This window comes from Lissotriton helveticus, chromosome 2_1 (assembly GCF_964261635.1).
Source record: "Lissotriton helveticus chromosome 2_1, aLisHel1.1, whole genome shotgun sequence".
Lineage (NCBI taxonomy): Eukaryota > Metazoa > Chordata > Amphibia > Caudata > Salamandridae > Lissotriton > Lissotriton helveticus.
In genome coordinates, this window is record NC_136059.1 from 417249466 (window position 1) to 417275658 (window position 26193).

At 42.2% G+C, this 26193-nt stretch overlaps 1 protein-coding gene across 1 annotated transcript in view; it reads left to right on the forward strand.

The window, feature by feature from the left end:
- PARP8 (poly(ADP-ribose) polymerase family member 8) overlaps nt 1–26193 on the forward strand; it is a 759201-nt gene that overhangs the window by 36515 nt on the left and 696493 nt on the right. Inside the window, exon 2 of the mRNA XM_078675052.1 lies at nt 24728–24782. Coding sequence (XP_078531178.1) covers nt 24728–24782 — 55 coding nt within the window. The remainder of the gene's footprint in view (nt 1–24727; nt 24783–26193) is intronic.

The following is a 26193-nucleotide window of genomic DNA, read 5'->3' on the forward strand; positions in this document are numbered from 1 at the left end:
TGAGCAAGGGACAGATTCTTCACCCTTGCCCAGCTCAACTGCAACTACATGCTTGATTCCTGGACTCGCAGATTTCAAAGATGTAAACTTGCCACAGGAATGAAGAGACATTCTGGATAAAGCAAGAGCCCCTTCTACATAGCAAACTTATGCCTTAAAATGGAAAGGATTCTGTAACTGGTGCTCTAATAATATCTACATCCACTGGAATGTTCTCCTGATAAAGTTCTGCCTTATTTGTTGTCACTCTGTAAGTCTGGTCTAAGGTTCGCTTCAGTTAAATTGCATTTGGCCGCTATTTCTACATACAGAAGGTCTTCAGGTTTGGAGTCACTTTGTTCCAATTGTCTCACTAAACAGTTCCTGAAAGGACTTTTTTGGACTTTTCCTCCTATTAAAGCTCCTACTCTAGAATGGAGGCTAAATGTAGTGCTACAGCAGCTTATGAAGCATCCATTTGAACCCATTCATAAAGCAGATATTAAATATCTCTCATGGAAGACAGCTTTGCTGTTGGCACTCACCTCTTCCCGACGGGTCAGTGAGTTACAGGCGTTCACTATACGACAACCTTATTTGAAATTCAATAATGATTACGTCCTTTTGCGAACTAATCCCTCATTCATATCTAAAGTTCCAACATCATTTCATCTAAATGAGCCTGTAGTATTGCGAACATTCTTCCCCAATCCGTCTTCTGCGGCGGAGAAGTCTCTGCATACTTTGGATGTCAAAAGATGCCTGAAATTCTAAATATCTTGGACTGTGTCCTTCCGAAAATCTGACCAGTAATTTCTCTCATGTGGGGGCCCTAAAAAAAAGGATCAGCAATCTCAAAAGCTACTATCTCAATGTGGATTGCATCTGCAATTCAGTTCTGCCATTGCAAGGCAGGCCATCCTTTGTCAAACAAGCCGAAACTCATTCTACCAGGGCAATGTCCTCATCCACGGCATTGTTTGCTGGTGTGTCTTTGGACAAGATTTGCAGAGCTGCAACTTGTAGAAGTGTACATACTTTCACTCAGCGTTACTGCCTGGATCTGGCAACAGAAGCTGAGTCAGCAGTTGGACAAGGGGTGCTACGAAACCTTTTTAGATAAGGTAAGCCTGATGGCAAAAATATTTTGTTTTTTCGTACTGTAAAGATTGTCTATTTCATATGGCCTTTGTTATGTGTATGTATGGTTTATTATTCCAGACAATATTAATATGTTTGTATATATTGCATTGGTTTGACATGGTATCTCTTGAACTTCCTATGATACCCACCATCCACTATGTATATAAATATTACTTACTTGTAACTTCAGTTATCCAGTATTGGTATCTTTCATAGATTCACATCCGACCCACCCTCCTCCCCGGAGAGGCTTACCTTATCATGATGTTATACTACTGTCACTAGTGCTACGAAAATCTGAGGGTTTGCCGCTCTGTGGGGAAGGTTCAAGGGGATGCTACTGCCTGATTGGCTGATTTCCAAGTTTGGTTCTTTTTACAAAAAGACTGAGATAGGCTATTGTAGTGACTTTGCTATACACTGTAGCCAATGGTATAATGGTAATATGACTATAGTGTATATGTTTTTATGGTACCGCGAGACTCCCACCTCGACGGCGGGGATGATTCTAAGAATGTGAATCTATGAAAGATACCAATACTGGATAACTGAATTTACAGGTAAATAACTTGTTTTCTTCTGAACCCAAGGTTAGTCGTTAATTCAGTGGTTAAATGTTGATTATTGTGATTAGTCATGTGCTTTCAAGAAAGAAATTGCATGCATTTACTCTAGTTACATTGCGATCGATTATATTAATAAGAGTTAGGTGTCATTATTAGTGGGGGCTATGTGGTTTCAGGTGAATCGTCCGTGAGATAGATAAGCTGATGGAGAATAAGCAATGTTAAGTTGCAATGATAGGGTTTTAACACAGGAGAGTTTGTGCTCTATGATAGGAGGTGTCAGCCTTTTGCAGAATTATAATAGGAGGCATTAAAACAGACAGGCATGGGACTGAGAGGAGGTATTTCTTAGAAATAGAAGGCATTCAGAGGATGGAAAGTAACTAAAGGGTCACTCTGAACGCAGAATGGAGAGGAATCAAGTGAAAGTAAGTCAAGGGCAGTTCATTCTTTTGAGCCTGGAGGCCCATAGGAATGAATGGGAATTACCGAATCGGTAAATACCGAATCATACCGATTTGGTAATACTTACCTAATATTTACCTACATAGCATTTACCGATTCTAATATACCGAATCGGTAAAATTCGTTATTTTAGAATCGGTAAATCAAGATTACCTACATCTGGCCCTAAGAGCATTAGCCTGTTATGTGCCAACCCTCGGACATTCCTTTTAAACTTAGTCTAGATTATGCCAACCTTGGTACAGGGTCTGCACGTTGCACAGGAGGAGTTGGTGCAGAAACGAAAAAAGCTCCTATTTAATGATCTTCCCTCATTATTCTGTATTAAAGGGTATTTATTTAAATGTTGTTGTTTTTACTCACTAACTGAAATGAGTTATTTGGCATTGGCTGAGAATGTATTGTCAATGTGCAGTCCGATATTACACTTGATTTGTTACCTGCTCCCATTCTATGGAATAATAATATGTTTTAAAGTTTGTTGCCCTGCACAGAATGGGAACATTGTGCTTTGGCGGACCGGTTACATCTTTGGACCTGAAACAGAAGCCTACTGTAGTTGCATAAGGATCTCTGGGGTTTCATTTTAGATCACGGATATCGGGGCACTAAGCAACAAAGATATTTATAGAAAACATGGACCACCATGAATGTTACGTGATCAGAAAATGGCAACCAATGAACCTCTTGTGGTTGCTGTAGACATGATCTCTTCTGTTCAAACCACAAATAGCTCCACTTCCATGTACTTGGTATGTTGAAGATTAACACAATTACAAGAACAGATGGTCACACAGTTCTCATTATCTATCAAGCTTTTGTAATAATCTGCAGTAACAAGGGAGAGCCGATTCACGATGTGAATCAGATAGTCCTCATCATGAAGAAGAGTGACCCGTCTCCTCTCCTAACTTGAGCTCTTAGCCTTTAGCACTATTCCCTAGCATCACCTCATCAACATTATGCCATCGCGCATAGGATTCACTCACATCACTCTTTGCTTGTGCGCCTGATCTCCAATCAAACTTACATTTTTAGAAGGACATGTGCATATACCATTCGCTACAAATAACTTGCACAGTCCCACAATGATCCATGTTCTCTCCAGTAAATGTTCAATCTGCACAAGGAAGCACTTGGAATCTTTCTCGCTACAGACCTAAGATTAACAATACATAAGGAACATCAATATTTTCATAACATCTCCACAAACGAATACATAGACCACCTCAATAACTGCCTATTCTAAACCACAAGCTGAACCCAACACCTCCGGACAATTAGGGATTTGTGCTTGTCTCTTCAACATGAAAGTGGATTGAGTCACAAAAGAACTTAACTCAAACACAAAACTACTTAGGTCTCACCTCATTCCAACGTCGTATTCAAAACCTATGCACAAATTCAAGTATCTTGGCACCAACTAAGATCCCTATGAAAAACAAAGACATCGTTATTATTTATGGATTTTTGTTGAATTCAATGTACACAGTTAGTAGTAAGAGAGTATGTATGAAAACCTATATTGAGGTTGATAAATCTTAGTGTTAAAGAGCCAAGTTTTAAGGTTCTTTATGAATTTCTAATAGTCAGATGTTACTCATAGAAAGACAGATTATTCCAAGCAAAGGCACTTTTAACATGAAAGGCTCTGAAGTTCAATTTCCAATATCTTTACTTGGGGTCTTGGAATGATAACCGTGACCCATATGTTAAGTTACACCTAGGAATGTGTTTGACAAATTTCTTCCTGGATTATGGGTCCATTTACTAGCTTATGCAGAATGCATGCAGTATTAAAATAATTCTCTTCACTACATGGAGCCAGTGTAGTTGTTTCAGATAGACTGAAAAGCGGTCACATTTATGTAGCCTTGAAAAAATCCTAGTAGATGTGTTTAGTGTGATCTAAAGCTGACGGATATGGGAGAACAAAATAAACTGTGTTGATAAATTTAAATGAATGATTGGACACACACATTAATAACGGAGACACAATGAGTAAGGAAAAGGAAAATGGGCAGCAGAAGAGGATAGAAACAGGATTTGGGGATGGCATTTAACTAGTTTCTAGTGCTAGATTGGAGTCAAGCAGAATTGCAAAATCTCCATGGGTGTAAGAGGATATCTTACGGAGGCAGGACAGAACCTGAGCTCACACTCTGGATTGTGGAGGCACCCCTCCTTGACCAACACTTCAAAAACACTGTTCAAACTTTGATCATTTCAGATCTGTCTTTAACAATGGCTTGTGTACTGGCAACTCCGACTCTGCACTGACCCCACTGAAACGCCACACATCTCAACAAAGGAGTGAACGAAAAGTATCTCATTATGTCTAGTCTGGTAGATCTACCCATGTTGCCTCACTCAAAAAGAATTCATATCTGCCTCATCACAAACAAATGACCGAACAATTCATCCAGTCTGGCAGAAAAAACGTTACATTGCTGGAGTCCAACACAATCCATAGAGAGTAATGGCAAATGTCTGGAGAAAATTGTTCTAAAAGAACATACTTACAGTCTAGATTACCTCTTCATCTCTGTTCCATGTTAGAAAAAAACTAAAGGTTTGCTGTTTTAGGAAACACTTCGTTCTCTCTGCTCTCCTTTATGTTTCAAAGACAAAACATCCCTCCATCGCTGTCCCCTCCTCTCTTGATATGCACAATACTGAACCCTATTTTTAATTCACTCATAATACAGCATTCTGTTGTTCCTGAGGTATCTTTGCACAAGATAGATGCCAAGACAAAAGTAAGCTTATCGGATGATTCAATGACATCCTGGACTCCAGGTTGCAGTCCTGGGTTTTCCTTTTACAAGTCATTATCAGGTGTGTCATTTCAGTTGCTTCAGTTGAATGTAACTAAGACTGCAACCTCCAGAATGCATTAGGTTGGTAAAGGAAAGCCCCGGACCAGGAAACGAGTGTTTCCAATGTCATGGAGTCATCTGGTGACCATAATCTACTCAGGTTGCTTTAGCAGTATTCATTCCAATGATTGACTTTTTGGCTTTTCAACTAATGTTGTGTCGCCAGGACACCTTGCTTAGTTTCTGGTATTTTATTTGATAAATCAGCACTTTCTGGAGATTTTATCTCAACAAACATGAACTGACACCCCTTAAAATAATTAATTATAAATCGAAAGTTTAGGGCAAGAAAAGTTGTGAACTGGTTAAAATAGTGAATTATAAATCGAAAGTTCAGGGCAAAAAAAGTTGTGAACTGGTGTTAGAAAATGAGTTATTAGTTGTGTGGCCTGCACTAGTAATGGGTCTACATGTGTCCCCCATTGGGAACCAAATACCACAGTGTAGTCCTTGACTCATAAAGTAGTGAAGCAGAGTAGTTCAAGACCTTTTGAAAAGAGGTAGTGTGGGCTAGTAATCACCATTCACAGATACCCAATAATATTTTAAGTATCATCACTTAAAAATGATTGTCCAGTCTGTGCATTTTCTTTTGAACTAGGAAAAAGTAAATTTATTAAACATACACACTGTTCAATAGTATGCTGCAGTTTACAAATATACATAAGCTGATGGAAATACTTCTTGATGACATTGTGTATTCATCCTATCCCTCTCAAAGGGAGATTTAAACCATCAAACCAAATGTCAAAAACATTCAGTGATATTGCAATGCAATACTTGAAGATAACTTTGGGTGAGAGCCCTTAATACTGGCAATAAAGCATGTAAACGCTGATCACGAGTTGCTGTCCACATAATTATTTCAACAAAGGATTTCACTATAGGATTAAGGGTATTAATTAAACATAACCAGTAATGAGAGCACTTAATACTGGCAATAAAGCATGCAAGTTTTTATCATGAGCAGCTATCAAGATTAATATTTCAATAGAGCCATCATGAAAATGTATGGACATGTCTGAATGGGTTGTGCAATCCTAATTATACGCAAATGAAACATAGCCCCTAAAGGGCATCACTTTTATAAATATAACCAGTGTAGTTACACCCTTTCACCACTAGAAGGTGTTTACCAACATGACATCGCACGCTGAACCACTTCTGACCAACCACAAGGACTGCACCCATAGTCTCTGTACCTAGAGCTCACAACACTCCCAGCTGAAGAGGAAAAGCTCCAACCCAAGGAGTGCTTGAAAACCTTTCAAAATCCTTGAGGGTCTATCCTTTTTAAGTCCCACCCAACTTACGGTGGGGACTCCAGAAATCTTCTGAAGGGAGGCTGCTGTGCTCCTGCAGCTCCCCCTGCACATTTGGTTCCTTCCATTTATGACCCCATCCTTTTAGGGTCACCACAAGCTGAAAACAAGCATTGTTTAGTTAAAAATGCGGGCAAGCTCCGCAGGGCATTATGGAGCACTCATCCGAGCTTTCCTTGCCTAAAAGATGAGTGACTCTACCACTATCTTGGCCTGAGAAGTCCAGAGTGATTCGCTGTGGCAGCCTGAGGACCTTTAGAAATCCCTGACTCCATGAGCCTCCTTTTGCCAAATTCGTGACAGTGGAGGGAGTGGCCTTCTGAGGGTCTTCAATACTTCCTGCTGCAGGGTGGGCACCCAGATTAGTTGGACCCCCGGGTGTGATTTACTGTAGCAGAGCAAGACACACCTGATGAGGATAGCTCAGAGGCCCTTAGGGACCTTCAACCTTGCCTGGCGGGGCACCCCTTCATCAAATATGAATATCCTCCGGGGGGAGGGTAGTGCCTTTCCCCCTTCCTTTTCCTTTATACCCCAGATAAAACTTTCTGATCACAGATGTCTCTTAAGGGGTTTTAAGCCTGGAGTGGAGACTCAATGCAGAGACGTGGACCAAGCAATAGATTCATGCTCCCTTAAGCTCACACTTTGCACACGAGGCACCTCTGAGATCTTGAGCCATTTCCGACCTCCAAGTCGGTAGCCCTGATGGTGTGCCGTCGGTCTTACCCCTCTGCCTGAGCAGTGACATAGTAGTAGTTTGTGAATGGAGCGGCAGCGGAATATCGAGTTGCCTGTGTGCTGTAGTGCACCTAGTTGATGCTGCAGACCCAGTAATCTGCATGTGACTCCTGTTCCACAGCATATCCTCCTCATGATGAAAGATTAGGTAACAACATCTACCCAGCAAAGTACAATGAATTACTTAGCCTCAAGGGAACCGTGCTCAACCCACAGACTTTCAGGAATACTTGGGACCCTAAATTTTGGCCGCCATTGAAAAATCTTGACACTCTGGAGACAAAGATAGATGCTCCCTGTAGTAGTCAATCTTCTGAGAACCAACCTTAGAAAGGTCATAGAGAGACCTTCCGGACTAAAAATACAGTAGAGATTTTTAAATCCCACCTCACTAAACTAAAGGATACTGTTTGCTCCTAATCTGACTCAACCCACCATTTAAATAATAGAGTAAAAGATACTGAGGCTAGATCCCATAAGTGTAATTTAAGATTTGTGGGCTTTCCAGAAAAAATAAAGGGATGACAATCTGTGACGTTTCTGAAAGACTTCATTCTGAACACACTATGGCTTGCAGTGCTTTGTAATAGAGAGGGCTCACCAGGCTTTGGTGCCAGCTCCTCCTCTGGGGGCCCCTACAAGGGTTATTATTGACACAATACTAAAACTACAGGGACCAAGTCCTTGTTCGTCAGCAAGCCAGTGTCGCTCCTGTTATCAGACAAGAATAAATTGAGATCTGGATATTTCTAGATTATAGTCAAAGTGTTCATTGGCTCCGGCAGACATTTGAGCCGGTGAAGCAGAAGCTCAGGGCTTTGGGCTGAAAACATATGTTACTTTTTAAAGGCAAGCTGTTGGTACTTTACAAGGGAAAGTCCCATTTTTTCACATTCCTGAAGATGTTGTGGGACTGGTTGGTCTGTGTTAGAAATTAGGTTTCTGGTTGGCCAGGGTATGCACCTAAACAAGGCAAACCCCACTACCATAGTCAGAGCAAGTAAGATACACACCAGAGGTAACCTGGTAGCTTGGTGCAGAATACTCAGACTTATCATCAGAGGCAATGTGTAAAGTGTTTGTGCAAAACTCCCTCACAGAAACACAATCAATACATCACAAAAGAACCTCCACATAGGATTATATAAAAATATATATGGTATATTATATAACACAAGAAGAACTCTACATGAATCATATTATCCAAATACTGAGATAGTACTCGTTATCCTGTACGAGCAAGGCAAAAAGTCATACATCAGTACATTAGTGCATGAAATGCAGCAGTTTGGTTAGATGAAAAATGCATAAACCATTATCGTCTTTTCAGAATATGCACCCATTCGGATAACACTTGTCATCCTACTAGAAACCAGGCTAAGATGATAAAAATCACATAGGTACTGGTCTAATTATCACAGTAAAAGCCTTAAGGGCATACTGTGTTTACATATGAATTTACTTCTTTTAGGGACTTGACAGTCACATGAAGGGGGGAAACATCCTTTACGAGGCAACTTTCACTACGCAGTACCTTTACAATGCAGGTTTTACAACGAAAGTCATTACAACGTATTGCGCTGGGGGGCGCTGCAGGATAGGGAATAGTTTAATTTACTATCCAAAACCTTCCCTACTATCCACGGGGACTGGAGTTGGAATAGTAAATTAAACTATTCTACTATCCAGCGCCCCCCAACGCAAGTCGTTGTAACGACTTGCGTTGTAAAACCTGCGTTGTAAAGGCATGCGTAGTAAAAGCATGCGTTATGATGACATACATCCCATGAAGGGTAACAAATAAACATCAAGCTCTGAAGCACATATGTCTCCATCAGGTTATTTACGGTAATTAGCCAGTGGCAGCACAACAATTCCCTTTGGGAGAAATCAACAGCTCCTTCACTGTGCGAGCAAGAGGGACAAAGCACCTGAAGGTCTTGGTGAGGTTTATTCACTTTTATCCAATGTTTATGGCCCATTATGGTGTGGGAGACCTCCTCCGATCTCACCCGGCTGCACCTTGTTCTGAAATCGGGGTTAGTGGGCGACTGCGGGTGAGGGAGACCTCTCACAATTTCTAATTGTTGTACCACTTTCTAGAATAAAATACACCCCTGCCCCCACAGTAAATGTTGCGGGCTCTCAGCCAGTGGTGCAGCCACGACGCACTGTCCTCTCCTGGAGCCCCGCCGCGTTCGGAAAGGAAAGAGTGGGCCTTGGCAAAGAGGAGGGGGGGGCGCTCCTATTGCAAAGGTGAAGGAGTGCTCAACACATACTCGATCAGGTGAGGCAATGAAGCGCAACCCATGCTGGTTTCACCCTGTTTAGGGGCGCTTCTTCTGCAGAGACGGATGTCCTTGGATAGGAAAGCAAATAATTACTCCACACACACTGGGGCAGAAGACAAAACAGCCCTCCACACACACAAGGGGCAGAAGAATAAACAGCGCTCCACACACACTGTTGCAGAAGAGGAGAAAACAGCGCTCACCACGTGCTGACAGCTGGAGAGCACTTAGGGGCACACAACGATCAGCAGGCAGGCACGCAAGCAGCCACGCAGGCAGGGAGGGCCAGTACATAAGGGTCCTTGGCAAAGTGGCTAACCCTCTATCAGCCCAACAGGCAGCAGGCCAGCACAACAAAGCAGGTCGTTCTAATGGCAGTTCCTTCGAGCAGCACAGTAGTCCTCTAGCAATGTGCAGAATGTAGAGCCATTAGCGGCTGGTTACAAGTCCCATGCAGGGTCTGGTTAGACCAGCCTCAGGGAGCAGCAAGAAGTATGGCAAGAAGCAGAAAAGCATCCCAGTTGAGTCTTTTAAGCAGCAGAGCAGTTAACAGGCAGTAGGGTAATATGCAGAAAAGCAGTCCAGATGAGTCCTTTAAGCAACGCAGCAGTCCTTCTGACAGAGGTTCAGATCTATTCTCCAATGCGCTTAATAAAACATGGGGTAGAGCCACAGTACCTATACTCAGAAATGTCTTTGTTCAATGAGTGACTTCAGAAGAAACCTTAGTAGTGCACAATAGTCCCTTTCAAAACATCCCTGGCTGCAGATGTCAATAGGGCTTAAATTAGCCCTGTGTGTGAGGGCAGGACACAACCTATACAAATGTAAAGTTTGAACACCCTCTCCCAGCCCAAGAAGACCATCAGTATGCAGATAAATGCAGATGTAATCCGTGCCACACCCAGCCCTTCCTATGTTCTGGCTATCTGGAAAATATGTACCAAGTGTAGCTGTCAGCCAGGACAGACATGATTGGAGTCAGGCTGTAAAGCACAAAGATTCATAAGCACAGAGAAATATTTACTTTCTCAAAATGGCATTTCTAAAATAGTAATGTAAAATCCAACTGCAGCAGTAAGCAGGATTTATTCCCCCCATTCTAAACATACTAAACATGGCAACACCACTCTTTTCAGATCAGGAATTACCACTCTAAGTATATAGGGGAATTCCCAATGCTAGCCTATGAGAGGAGCAGGCCTCACAGTAGTGAGGAACAAAGTGGGCTGTTTGCCACTACCAGGACATTCTACACATAAGGCACATGTCCTACCTTTTACTCACACATTACCCTGCCCATAATGTTTCCTAGGGCTTACCTTAGGGGTGGGCTGTGTGTAATAAAAGGGGAGTTTAAGGCTTGGCAAGTAGTTCTAAACTCCAAGTTAAAGTGGCAGTAACTGTGCACACAGACCCTGCAGTGGCGGGCCAGGGACAGGTTTGAAAGGCTACGTAAGTGGGGGCACAAGCAGAGCTGCAGGACCACTAGTAGCATTTAATTTACAGGCCCTGGGTATATGGCATACCACTTTAGAAGGGGCTTATAAGCAACTCAAATATGCCAAACAGGTGGAAACCAATCATACCATGTGTATATTAGAGAGCACATAAACATTAGCAGTGGTATTGTGCCCAGAGTCCTAAAACCAACGAAAAGAAGGTCAGAAAAATAGGCGGAGGAAGGCAAAAGGTTTGGGGACAACCGTGCAGAAAGGGCCAGGTCCAACAGAAAGGGAGAAAGAATTTGGATTCCTTAAGTGAGTCCTGCTGATCAGGGCTCTGGGAGGACCTCAGCTCAGAGGTTATTCTCCATTACCCAAAACGAGAGACAATTCTGGCGGACTGGTTGTGGAGGAAAACGGAACACTGGGGCTTCGAGAGGAGTCCTTAAGACCCACCACTACAGAGGCTTCAGGTGCTGTCCAGTACTGGAATCAAGATGATCTAGCGGAATAAACGGGTGGGGGTGAGTGGCTAATTTCCCCAATGTACAAACATCAAACCGGGACCCGTTAATTAGGCCAATGCCTTTTTTAGGCTGTAGATTCTTCATTGGGTGTGATTGCTTATTGGCATTCAATTGTATAGTAAGGTAGGCTATATGGAGTGAAGTCTTTCTTGGCTCCTTCAGACTCACTTGTGTCTTGGAGGCAGGTAGGAGTTTCCCTATCTCCTATACCCGTAACATTCAAGCAGGTAGTTTTATACAAAATGTTTGAAGTTGGGTGGGAAGCTTCCTTGTTGTAAATTCATGTAGAATAGGTAACTGGTCCAACTCTGTATAGCACCTAGAATAAATGGGCAATGTGAAAAATTGGGTTGTTGGTTAAGGGGTGTGTGGTCCTTCTCAAGCAATAACCGCCAATCCTTGTCAGGAGGGAAAACAGTCACTAAATTAACCTGTGCTTAACCCTCTGGGAGCTTGGCACAAAAGCAGCACTCAAACAGTAATAAAGTGAAAACACAACACAAGAAAAATCCCACACCAATTTAGAAAAATAGAGCAAAATATAATAAATATTTGACAACAAAATGACAAAAATCCAATCAGTAGAACACGAATTATGATTTTGTAAAGTTTCATGGTAAGTATAACACCTAAAGGCAAAAAGCACCACTTGTGGTTATCTGGTTGTGCAAGACTGGGTTCAAGCCCACTATGAAGGAGTGTGGGCCACATACAGGAACCAAGTTAGTCCAATGAAGAGGTCTGTTCGCAGTGGAGGAGGCCTCGAGGAGCAGGGAGAGATTGTGGCAGGTCATTGATGTACAGTGAAGAGCAGTCTGGGCATCGCGTACAGTCTTTGCTGTACCATGAAGACAGTGTCACAGACAGCGATGCGAGGGATCTGCGTTGGTGGTCACTGTGAGCTATCTGTGCTGTAGCACAAAACACAGATCTTGCATCGCCGGTCGCTGCTGTAGCGCAAAGAGTCGGGTTCACCAGATCGAATAGCAAGATCTTGGCACAAACCGGCCCATTCACAGTTGCAAAGAACCCAAAATTAAGGAGTTCTTCTTTTCTTCAATGAGTAGCACAACTGATGCCACCCCATGGGTCCAGGACTTTGGTGGCACCTCTTGGGGAACAGGAAATCACTCCAGCAAATGCCAGGAGGTCTCAGATAGGCCCTGGCTGGTCCAGTTGTGGCAGGTTACCTGGGCAGGTGCAGAGTGGCCTCTGATGCTTATTGTGTCCCTGCAGCTTAGAACAGACCAGTCAGCTGACCCTTAAAGTTACTTCAGCCTGGGATGATGGGTGCAGGTCTAGTCTTTCTTCTCAGCATGCAGGTGATGCCTCAAGCAGCAGGTTGTCCTTCTTCTATTGAAGTGGGAAAGCTGCTGTAGGCTTCTCCTCACAGAAGTGTCTAGAATGTCCTGCCTATCTGCAGTGGTCCCAGCCTGTCTGCAGGCTCAATAGGCTAATGTGAAGTTTTTTGTGTGAGAGCAGGGCATGGTGCACAGCTCCGCCCCCCATCCTGACTGTGATGGACCAGCCAAGCACACCTAGCGCCTCTCTTGTGTGGCTGTCTGAGATGAATACACAAAGAGCAACGTCCAACTACACCCAGTAATGTAACCCAGGAACAGGCTGCAGGCACCAAATGATTAGGACAAGAGAATGCATACTTTCTAAAAGTGGCACTTTCAAAATTGTGATTCACAATTAGGCTTTACCATTAAAAAGGATTTTAAACGTCAATTCCTCAGACACCAAACATGCCTTTCCTACCTGCTCCCAATCAAAAGTTATCACTTATTAAATGTAATATGGTAGCCCAGTGTTATCCTAAGGGAGAGGTAGGACTCACTGTAGTGAAAAACTAATTTGTGAGTTTTTCACTACCAGGGCATATAAAAAATTAAATTACATGTGCAACCTTTTAATTACAATGCACCCTGCCCTATGGGCTGGCTAAAGCCTCCTAAAGGGGTGACTTATATGTAATAAAAAAGGAGTTTAAAGCTTGCAAATAGGTTATTTTGCCAAGTCAGATTGTCAGTTTAACGCTTCCAAAATGCTTCAGTGGCAGACCTGGGATATGTTTTAAAGGCTACTTACGGAGGTGGCACAATAAGTGCTTCAAGCCCACTAGTAGCATTTCATTTACCAGCCCTGGGTGTATAGTATACCACTTTACTAAGGACCAATAAGGAATTCAAGGGTGCCAATCAGGTGTAAGTCAATTTTTTTAGTGAATGGGCACAAGCACGTTAGCAGGGGTAAAATGCACAGTGTCCTAAGGCCAACAAAAACAAATTCAGAAAAAGAGGAGAGGTGAAACAAAATGTTTGGGGGAAGACCACCCTCAGCCTGACAGATCTGAAAGGCAGGCATTGTTTTCAAAGTTTTAAGGTGTTTACCCGGGTGGGACAGGTGGTATTCGGTTTAGGGTTTCAATTCTAGTCAGTTTTACGCCACAGTAGGCCCCTCTAAAGGCTCTGTGACTAAGTTGCGCAACATTTTTTGATTCCCTGTTAAAATAGTATCAGGCTGGACTGGTGTCTCACCGATTAGAGTGGCAGACCCTGAGGCAGAGGTCTGGCCGGGACCAGGGTTCAATCCTTGTCGCGGCAGGGTCTCGAGCTCAATGTCCTCGGACCCGATAATTCTCACCTCGGTGCCTACTCTAATAATGGGTTCCACTCTGCAAATCTGGGCAATAGCTTGCTTAATCTCCACACCGGCCCTAACAACGCTAGGATGCCTGGCTTCACCTTGGGGGTGCCCAGGAGTGGACACCTCACATGAACAGGCCAGGAAGGGTTCCACAGCAGTATTCGTACAGCGCTGAGAGACCCCTGGGTGATAGGTGCTATACAAGTGCAAATTACATTTACATTTACATTACAGATATTTGAGCAGTATTGGTCACTCAACATAGAATGGTCACCTGGAATGACCAGGGCCTCAATAGCTATGTTAAGATACAGGGCACTATCCTACCTCAGGCGACATTAAGTAGACAGGCAACTCACCTCACAGATATAGAGAAATTCAGAGTAAAATATTAGAGGGGTCAGTTATACTCATCTACCTCATCTGCTCTGCCAGAAGGGTGTTGATATGAGTGACTTATGGGGTCTTTTTCAGCCTTCATTATTTGGAAGCTGATATAGTCTGTTATTTTAAATGGTATTCTTGATGTGAGGAAACTGTGTTTACTCAATGTCTACCATCCTAATAATGAAAAATTATGATAATTTATTTTTTCATAAAATAAAGGATACCTTGGCTATGTATGTTGACGTTTCGATTCTCAGGGCAGGAATTATGTAAATGATGGAACCTTTGACAGGTCCCCTCCGAAACAATGGACCAGCCCAGGTATCACTCAGGCTCTGAGGACCGTTTTGGCAAATAAGATATGTGTTGACATTTGGAGAGTCTTGCACCGGCAGCTAAGGAATGCTCCTGCCACTCATTGACTTCCAGCATGTACAGCAGACTAGATTGCATCTTGGTCTCTGCTTTGGTCAAACTGCAATTCATAGAGCTCACTATTTGGGTAGTTTTTTGTTGGATCACTCACTATTGTTGTTGGAATATGGAGCTGGGGATCGTCTGCTACAGTTTTCTCTTGGAGAGTGACCCTGGGGATCTTCACAGATCCAACATGTCTAGAAGCCTTAAACACGATGCTCACTGCATACTTGAAAGGGGAACTGGGGTACTATGCACACCAGAGTGAATGAATGGGAAGCTATGAACACTGTAATGAGGGGCGAATGCCTAAGAAAAGTATAAGGGGTTCAGTAACTGATCCAGAAGTAATTGGAAACACAAGAGACCAAATTGACAAAACTGCAGCGGTACGCAGTTGCATGTTCTGAAACATGTCTAGATGTGATATGTGCTAGAAAGGCTCAGTAGCCTGACATTAAAAGAACACTGACAGCGATTGCACAGAGAATGTTGAGGTGATCATCCTAGTCAAGTCTGGGCCTGGATCCTAAATCAGGAAACCTTGGTATCCACCATACTAACACTAAATAGCCATGATGGCACAGTGAATACGAACCAAGCGACAATTAATAGGATGCTAGTTCTCATCTACAAAATATCTATAGAAGTGCAGGGCCGAAAGCTCCAGCATCCTTTGTTAGTTATTAAGAACACATTGAACTTCAGCATGTCCCTCGACTTCTATTGGAGGACTTTGAAGGAGAGATCACGATAGAGCTGAAGCCCCACAATCACTGCTAAAGGGTGAGATAACTAGGAGTGATGGCTTTTCATTGGAAGTTTACCAGACACTGGCCACTCATTTAACAGAGAAATTGTTGGAGAATCTTCTGGAGTCTAGAGCACAGTGTTCTTACCCCACCTGTGCTGGAGGGAATTATTTTTATGATACTTAAATCTAGGTGCAGGCCAATAGACATTCGTCCTATAGTCCCAACCATGACTAACTCTCACACTAAGGTTTTGTGTAAGATCTTACCAAATAGACTGGGACTGATGTTGGGAAGTCTGATCCACGAAGATCAATGTGGGTGTATAGTGGATCGCAGTACGATGATGAATATATGCCAGTTAAGATACATACTGCAGTCAGCCGCAGACAGGGAGGTGGAACAGACATTGGTAGCAGTTGATCCTGAAAAAGCCTTTGACGCCATGAATTAGGCCTACTTGATGGTATGCGGTTCGGTTGGGAGTTTCGTAATTTGGTAGACATTCTATATGCAGACCCTACCATCAGGGTCTGGAGTGGCAGGATGGTATTGGACAGCTGGAGCATAGAATGAGGCAGTCAGCAGAGGTCCCCACTTTCACCTCCACTGTTCGCTTTGTCACTTGAAACTTTCACTATTTTAATCAAGGTGGAGATAAGAGAATAGGTGATCACAGTCAGAAACACCACACAAATTGTCTCCTGGTATCCTGGTATGCTGACAGTGCTGTTCTATCTAAGGATGCCCAGAGATGCCGTACTAAGGTTTATGGGTTATATTGAAAGGCTTAGAGAGGTATCTGGTTTGAAGTGTTATTCTAGCACTGGCCCTGATGGGGTCTTTGTCTCAGTCATAACACAAACATTCCTCGGGTCTACACTAGCACGCAATCATGCATAAGAGAAATGAAGTATCAGAGTCTCACAAAATCTCCCAAGCAGGGGAAAATCCCTTTCAGGAAGAATACCCTCACCCACCATAGGTGGCATGCTTCTTCATATGGGTTTCTCCTCCCAGTGGGAAACCTAGTCCCACTGAGGGCTACAACTCCCTAACTGTGAGGTAGGAGCTCTGGGATGTTTTTTGGATAGTAGAAACCTATCTTGGATGCTAAGATCCCATATGTGAATCTAAGGTGTGGTGAAAGCGCAGCGCAACAGAAGTAAATAAGTGAATTTGCAGTGGTGAGATTAAAACTACCTAGTGAGGGCAAAAACTCTTTATTCGCTTGCTCGCAATGGTAGGATTAAAAAGCAGTCCAATTAGCAGTATTGATTTAAAACTGCTATATAACAAAAACTGTCAACATGTTTCAGCCTGGATGATCTTAACCAAGTATCTATGCTTTCTTACATTACATTATAATGAGTAGTAAAAAGAGATACAGCATAACTAATTTGATTTTGGCAAACAAATCGGCAGCCACAAGTAGCAATAACACATGACCTAGATCGCGATACTTTTGTTGAAGTAAATGGCTCTGACATAGTTCTGACACACTTTAGTGCATCAGAGGTGTGCAGACTAAATTTTTTCCCACAAATTACGAACTATAACTTACAGCACTCTTGAACTTTTAAGAGGGCATGTTTTTTAAGGTTCCCTCACACTGTTGTCTGTAATTGTCTGTCTTACACCAACACGCTTGCTTAGAGATCTGTGCCTACATTCACAGTTTCCAATGTGTGACACATGATCTTGTTTCTTCAAGAGCGGGCCCCTTTCCCTGAGCTGTTGCCAGGTAGAGGTGTGGCCACTTATCCAATATCCTTGGGTAAGTGTATTTCTTCAAATACGTATGAGTGCTTGCCGTTTTTGAACATAGTGTTAATCCTGCTAGGGCAACATGTATTATATTGTAAATGATGGATTATTGTTTGACTTTTTGCGGTTCTCTGTGTTTTGTCTCATTCATACAGATAGCTCCAATAATACCCATCAACATAACATAGGATGACTGGTTGTGTATCTTTTCTTTATTTGTCAATTTTTGCACTAGCAGCAGCTTTATTCTTAGTCGGGTCCTGAAGAAAGCCTAGATACTTGGTTAAGATGATCCAGGCTGAATGGAGAATACCCTCCCTCTCTCCACTATGGGAAGGTGCTGAATGAAACAAGCATTTGCAATGCAATAGGTCTCGCATTAGGAAAGTTTGAGCTATTGGTATTGTAAATGGCAAAGTTTTTCTTTATGTTTCTTTTTTTTTAAATAGCTAAATTAATAGCTTCGTCATTTACAATGCCAATAGTTATAACTTTCGCAAATGTGATACCTATAGCATTTGTAATGCAATATGTTTTGTATTTACAAACCGCGAGAGGACAAAAAAAAGCTCCGGACCACCGCCTCCTCCCAGGCCTTCAAAAGGGACCTCAAAGTTCTCCTCCTCCAGAGACCCCTCCAAAAGTAATTCACGTCCTCTTGCTATTTCTGAGGAAGACTTCCCACTACTGATAATTTCTACTTTCCATGACCATGGAAGTGCCTTCCCAGTGTATGCCTGTGATTGGAGGGTCTGCCTTTTTGCAGTATTTTCCATGTACTGGTGTTCGGTGCCCTTTTGTAACATGCACACACCACTCTGCCCTTGCAACACACGGCTGCTACCTCTCACATGTCTTTGCCTTTGATACTTGCACAAGTGCCACCTTGCCCATGTAACGCTTGTTCCTGAGCCTGAGTGTCTAGCACTTATTGCAGGACTATACCTCTAATTATACTCTGTTTTCTCTTATAACTGCACACTTGTCACTTTCATTTCCTCTTGTGCACTTTTGACTACCTCATGTATTTTGGTTGCTCACAATTTTTACTCAAGTATTTTGTTTGCTCACGATTGTCACTATTACCTTTACTACCTCATGTATTTTGGTTGCTCACAATTTTTACTCAAGTATTTTGTTTGCTCACGATTGTCACTATCACCTTTACTACCTCATGTATTTTTGGTTGCTCATAGTTTTTACTACCTCATGTATTTTGTTTGCTCACAATTGTCACTATTACCTTATGTAAGTAACGTATGTTTTTGCAACCTGTTCTTTTGTAATGTTTCTCATTATGTTTCATTTCTGTTCCTAATGTGAAGCGCTCTGACGCCTTCGGGTAAAGTCCGCGCTATATAAAAATGCATAAATACATAAATAAATAAATACCGCCTTCGGGTAAAGTCCGCGCTATATAAAAATGCATAAATAAATAAATAAATAAATACCGCAAATCAAACATCCTCGTCACTCTGCCGGCCTGCGACCAGGAAGTCAGGCAGGCCGGCGCGACAACCGGAAACAGGAAGTAGGAGGGCGGGAGCCTACCCCGCCTCCCACGGAAGAGCCGCGATTGTTTGGAGCACCGGAGCAGGCAGGAGCCTACCCTGCGCCCCGGTGCCGAAGGAGGGAAGAAGAGTCCTGCTGCCAGGCCCTGCAGCTGAGGAGAGCCGCCGCACGAAGGAAGCCGGAGAGTGGGTTGCTGGGCTGCGGGGGGGGGGGAGCATGTGTGTGCGCGCGCGCGTGCGGGGGGGGCGGGCTGTGTATGTGTGTGTGTGTGTGCGTGCGTGCGTGCGTGTGTGTGTGTATGTGTCTTGGAGTGCGTGTGTGTGACTGTGGGGGAGGGGGTGTGTGTGTGAGCGAGTGTCTGTCTGCGTGCGCATGTGTACGGCGCGGGACACGACGTGCGCGTTTGCGCACACGAATCCAGGAAAAAAAGCTCGTACACCCTCTTGTCCTCCTTCCCCCCAGACTGATCGCTATACGTCTCCAGCTGGACACATGCATCCTTGCGGATGCATTTTGCCAGCGAGACCCAAAAATGGGGATTCTTCATAATGTTTCTATACCCTTCAGAGGTCCCCATGTTCTCTGACACCCAGCACCTTTAACCGCATGCGTGCGGTAGGATTTCCGCCCGTACGCTGGGTTTTAGGGATTCGCACTTTACATGACGAGCTGGGCTCGTCATGAGCGTGCGAGGAGGCTACCTCATGACGAGCCCAGCTCGTCATGAGCGTCGAAGGGGTTAAGAAATTAAAGACTACTGGTCTCTCTGGTCTGGGCCGGGAAAAGAAGTAGAATTGCTTTTGATAAATTAAAATTGGATCTGCACGAGTGGGTGGGGTGGGGTTTGGCCTTTCAGATATTAATAGTGGTGCATATTGAACACACTGTTAGATGGGCTGCTGAGGAGGACAATTGGGAAAAGAGCTTGCTGGGGGAACTCTTTGGAATGCCCCTTTTGTAGAGTTACTTATGCACGCGAGCAACATATCCATAGAATATCTTTATATTGTATGTCAGACTTGTAGAATCTGGGAGACAATTATGATAATACTGAAGTGCCCGCATTTTGTGAGGGAGATGAACATATGGACCATCCAATAAAAAATATGAAATCCAGTATGACAAGGACAAAATGGAGTAATGTAGGCTGTAACTTCTTGGGAGATATATCACCTGGGGAAGTTTTTATTTATTTATTTATAAAGTTTTATATAGCACGAACTTAATCCCGAAGGATATCAGAGCGCTTTACAATCTATGGGAAAGGAAGGTAACAGATCACAACAATAATCAAATGGGGAATCTAATTGGCATTGAATCATATAGTGCACACATAACAGATCCTTTATCAACCTGGGGTAACGAAGAATGGGCTAGTCGATGAAACATAATGACATAAGGGGAGCAAATACAATAATAATAAACAGGTTTAATAACCAATACTGTAGTATGTCCGATGCAATTAGAGCTGACAGTCGTCCATCATGTTAAGGTAAGAACTTACAAGTCAGAAAATGGGGGGGAGAGGGAGGAACATAAGACTAGGTCGACCTCCAAGTAAATATTCAAATAAGTGGAACCCATGGATCTTGGGTTCAGAGACCTAGCTTGTATTTTTGGTCCCTGAAAGAATAATCAGTGATGACCATAGAGAAAGAGAAATTTCTTTCACCGCGAAGGAAGTAAGTATACTTTAATTACCTGAGAAACCGAGCAATCTGCTTTACAGACGAAGGTCTACAATAGCGGTAAGAGTGAAAATGGATACCTAATACCGCCATATATCGTTTCTTTTCTATTTTAACAGCAATGATTCCACTAGGTGATTCTGCCCCCCTCGAGGGATCATGAAGTGCGATTAAGCATTACATAATGTAAATATATGACCTATGTTGATCTCTATGTGTGTCTAATGTCTTTTGTCATATTAAGTCCTGTGTTTATATGTGTGAATTCACAAAACCACAATCGCCACAAATTTTATGTATGAAGCACAGGACCTGAAAGTCTGCACGCACCATTATGGGGCTAAAGTATCACCATATAGTCAAGCATGCAGCATGAAGGCAAAGTGTGAAACCCTTCGAATTTTCTATGGAATGGGGGGGTATTTACAACTAACCTTGTGTTATTGTTTTTACAGAATCAAGAAAATACAAAACGTATGTATGAAACGCATGTTTATTTAAGACAGCGTGTACTATTATTCACATGAGAAAAGTTTCATTACTTAATTTTAAGAACCTAAAGGAGTAGCATATACAGGGCGGGTCCCTGTATGGTCCTGAAGAAAAGCTTGGGGAGCTTGAAACATGTCGACCAAACACTGATTTAGCCAACATTACGGGCTAAAAACAGTGTCAACCCCTTTTAAACATACCTACCTAGGAGCACTGAATAAAATTGTTGAGGCCCACTAGCACGGTATTTTTAACTTACACCCACTCCACCACTCTCACTTGCACCACACATAGTCCTTCACTTTCAAGTGCTCCTGCGTAGTCCGTGAGTCGTAGCATGCCCCTTTTCGTAGAGAACTGGGATGGCCCCAATGATGAAGCATGTCACCGTGGGGCAACCCCGGTGAGTGAGAGGACACTAGAAAGAAATTTCTCTTTCTCTATGGTCATCACTGACTATTCTTTCAGGGACCAAAAATACAAGCTAGGTCTCTGAACCCAAGGTAAGAACTTATTCATGAGGAATCTTTTTGCTTCCAGCTTGAAAGCAACCTTGGAAGAGATTCTACGAATTTCCGGTGGAAGAGAGTTCCAAATTTTTGGTGCAGAGCCAGAGAAGGCTCGTTGGCATCTTCTTTTTTTGCGTAAGATCTGAGGTTTCAAGAGGAGGGAGTTAGCACTCCTTGACGGTCTCCCTCTCCGGATAGTTCTAGCTTTTTCGTAAGGTAGTTGGGGGTTTTGAAGTGAAGGGCTTTGTGTGATAGGCAGGCAATATTCAGTTGAATTCTAGCTTCATAGGGCAGCCCATTTAGAGATTTTAAGATTGGGGAGATGTGGGCATTTCGCTTGGTGCCCGTAATCAGTCTGGCCGCCGTGTTCAGTGAAGCCTTTAGGGGGGCCATAACTCTCAAGGATGCATAGGAAACTTTTGTGGTGGGTTCAGGCCATTTTCTATAATACACTAAGCTCGAAAGGACAGCCCGGGAGAACTGGACTACTTTTCCAATGCCTCCCCTCCCACCTGGACCATTGAGGTAATTGTGCACTTGGGATCAAGTCATCACATGGTGACACTGATGTATAAAACCAGAAAGGTGAATAGAACCAAGCCTAATTTTGTGGCTAAATTACGTTGGGAAAACGATGTTGAAGACCCAGGGGCTGGGATGTGACATATGCCCTGGTGAAAAAGTTCTAGTGTAATGACAGATTTAAGGTAATCTACTTTAACTGTTTACGTTATACTTAACTAACACCTGTTACATTGTGCAGTATTTACCTGAGTAGGTCAGCTGCATGGCTAAATTGCGGGGTAGATGGGACCTTCTTTATATACTTGACATGGTACTGCGCTGTGACCTTTGCCTTTAAGACAGAGGTGACTGGAATTCCTCTGGAGGCCACGCCCAAAAATGTTTAAGTATTATGCGAAATCTTAGAAAAAGAAAGTCCAGTACAGGTTTTTGCACTTAGCATTTGTATTGGCACTAAGATTCGTAGCGATAGGATGGATGAGTGTGCAGAGTTCCAGTATGACACTGTGGGTCGAGGATGTGCTAGAGTTGGCGTTTGCTGATGAAATACACATAAAATTATCCAGAAGAGATGAAAAGGTTGTGGATGACCTAGATATTTTGGGCGGACATTGTGAGAGGAATCACAGAGGTCGAGAGTTCTTAGGTTTGTAGCATATCTCAGGAACTATTCTCAGATGGAGAAAGTTAGTTATGGCTTGTGAGTGCTGGGTGGTCATGAGACACTCCTTCTCTCGAAAGGGAATTGCGATAGTCTTGACTTCTTAATGTCTTTGTAAAGAAACGCATGACTTGATGGAAATATTTAATTCCTATGCAGACATTGCTTTTGCTGATGAGGTCACTTCATTTGGGTCGTTTGTGGGAGAGATACTATAACTTTTCTTTTTGTTTCTTGTTGAGAAAATCAATACATATTTAGAAACTGTATGGAATACTGAAGAAAGAAAACTCCCTAAACAATCCCATTTCAATGCAAAGTCATCTTGCCTTCCCATAGTAAGTTTGCTCCTATTGAATGATTTGGGGTAACCGAGGAATGGATGGCTTAAATAAATTGTTAGAATGAAGACTGTTATTAAGGCAACAGTATTGAATGCAGTCTCAGAGACTGTTAATGGACAGTCTGGACAGGTTGTTTGATACCTTTGTGCAGAACACATAGGAAAACATACCTATAATAATGTAAGCATTTGAAATATCATCTAAAAACATATAACCACACTGTAATACATCTAACATTTAGTTTTGAATAAAATAATGTATTGTGTAGCATTGTTTACACACAAAACAAGTTATTAAGACAATTAATATCGAACAAATATTGTAGTGTTTGCATTCTCTACAGAAGTTAGCATTTGGTTATCCTGTAGCCTTCCTTTCATGATACTTCTGCGTTTTACCTACTAGTTCCTGACACATGCAAATAAAACACAACTTGTGGATAGAAGCATTTCATTAAACTGCGCTGTAGGAGGGGAATCCTTCATCCAGTGTCATCATAGTGAGACTGGAATAGTCCTCTGGCCTGATCTTAGATGTGATTGACATTATCTCAAAGCAATGAATGAAGGGCGTTGACACAAATCAACCAGTCGCTGAAAGGATCAGACTCAAAACCCACTCTGGGTATTTGTTTTCGCAACAAAATATTGTTGGTGGTGTCAGACCTAAAAACAATTTTTGAAAATATATTTGTAAACAAACAATTTATCGTTAGTCAGCATGTGTCAAATGTATTGTATGTGGTACATCCTTAGAAGAATTAAAACAACCATAGGTAGTTGCACCTTTTGTCACCTGAAAGTACTGACATTTGAAAAAAGCCTACATTGGCATGTACCGTTGCCACTTTTCTTGGGATTATAGGAATTCAAGCTGGCCAAATCTCCAAGTTTGTTGATGCTGCCTTCCCCATTTACTTTTAAAATACTTCCAATGTACTCCATTATACGCCTCTTATTACCTTAGCATAGTTTTGGCAGTACTCTGGCATAAGTCAATCGCTGTTTCATGCTTTGCAGAAGACCCATGTCTTCTGTCCTACCTTATCAGAGTGCAACATAAATAATGAAGAAGTTGCATATCAGTGTCTCTGGACTGTGCTTTGTAATGTAGTGGTGGCTTCCCAATGGCATGTCTACATGCACCAATTCATTTAGTTTGCGTTGTAGCTTGAAGGGTTACCTTATCATATGCTTCTGTCAATTTGCTATGTGTAATAACTTCTCACAACCATCTCTTCTGCAACAACTTCACTCTATCATTTCCCTTATTTCAACATGTTTAACATCCTCTTTTAAACCAACATATGCCAATTTGCAGACACTTTCTTCAGAGCTGTTCCTCGTAACAAACATATCTGTTGTATGTAGGTATTGGTGGACAAATACCTACTATATATTGTCGGTCCATATGTGTGTCTGGGCTGCTACTAAACATTTAAGGGCTTATTAGGTTTTGAGACTAGTACTGTATTAACTTTGTTGTGCTGGGAAAACATTGGTACCACACTGAATACATTATCAACACCTGGTCAATGTGAAATACAATCAATATTACCTGTTTTAGCCAGAATCTGCAGTTCTGATAGACTGATTAAATACTATTGCATAAACATAACATAAAAGACACATAGTAACAATAACACTTTCTTTTTGTGTTTTAGATTTCAGATACTCTGACTCCACGTTCACCTTTACCTACATTGGAGACGCCAAAAGGTGATGTTTTTGGTTGGCTTTAAACAGTTTTGCTTTTATCATGATGATTTATATTCCATCGCCGAGTTAAAGTTAAATAAAACGTAACAGCGGTTTTAGTACAGACTGTATTAAGTAAGGAGTAAATCATGTAAATAGTGTAAATCATGTATAAATAGTGTGCTTCTATTTTAAGATGAGTGCAATTAATGGACTCTTGAAATGCTTGAAATTGTATTACTTTAGACTGCCGATATATAATATATTTTAATACCTAGTAATGGATGATTCTAAGATTCAAGTACAGATACTTATTGTAAAGAAATAGACAATGTAACAAGTAATTGAGATGTTGCCTATATTTCTCAATGATAATGCTTATATTCCACAATGATAGTGTTTTACAAACGCCAATAACAGATTTTTTTTAATATGAAACTGATGCACCGATTTTGATGGAAAGGCCACACTCTTCTGAACTGTGACTCGAGTTCCACACCACTAGGTCAGTGATACACAACGAATTAGGCCAGTTTTAGGTTTTGCCTGCACAGCGCTTTGCTCTGTGCTTGAGAAATCTATTGTTTTTAATATAAACCTAAAAGGGCCTCCTCTCTTGCCTGGCTTCTCATTAGTTCCTGTGTGTGCTACTTATCTTTCCTCCATTTGTATTGGCTGTAGCATATTTTCCTGCATTTACCAATGCTTGTTCCTCCTCTGCTTCTCTTATCAGATTTACACTGCCGAAATATTGTTAACATCTGCTTTGGCGGAACTATATTTTCATAAAGTTTTGCCCTTTACTCTTGCAGCTTGTTTATATAACAATTTATTACCTGGAGAGATTAAGTGATTTGCATAGAATCACAGGATGCTGCTCAGCGCAGCACCTTAATAATTACTGATCGTAATGTGTGCACAGGACTTGTTTTGTAGCTATCGGGTGGGCCCTTGCCACCTTTTACAGAGGTTTGGGGTCTCCTCTGACCGTGTTGCACCGTTCTTATCTTGCTATTTTGTTCACACTTACCGCCACAAGCCCAGGCGCCATTCTTCTTGTACCCGCTAAAACCCTCCACAGAACCCACAATACAGGTGGATTGTGCTGATTGTATTGTATCATTTCTTCTAAAAGACAGAGAATTTCCACTGTATCCAACTTGAAAATTGCGTGCTGAATGCCAAAACATTAGGAACAAGCATTTACAATGCAATAGGTTTTGCAATGACATTGTTTTGAGCTATTGGCATTGAAAATGTTATTGTTTTTTTTCCCTTCGTGAAGCATTAATCAAGTAATGCAGTTGTAAATGACAATGTCTTTTACCCCCTGTTGACCCCCGTATACAGACATACATTGGAAATACCAAGTAATTATCAGGACATATAGATTCTGGTGTTGAAAGCACCAAATGTGCATGCTATCCCCCAT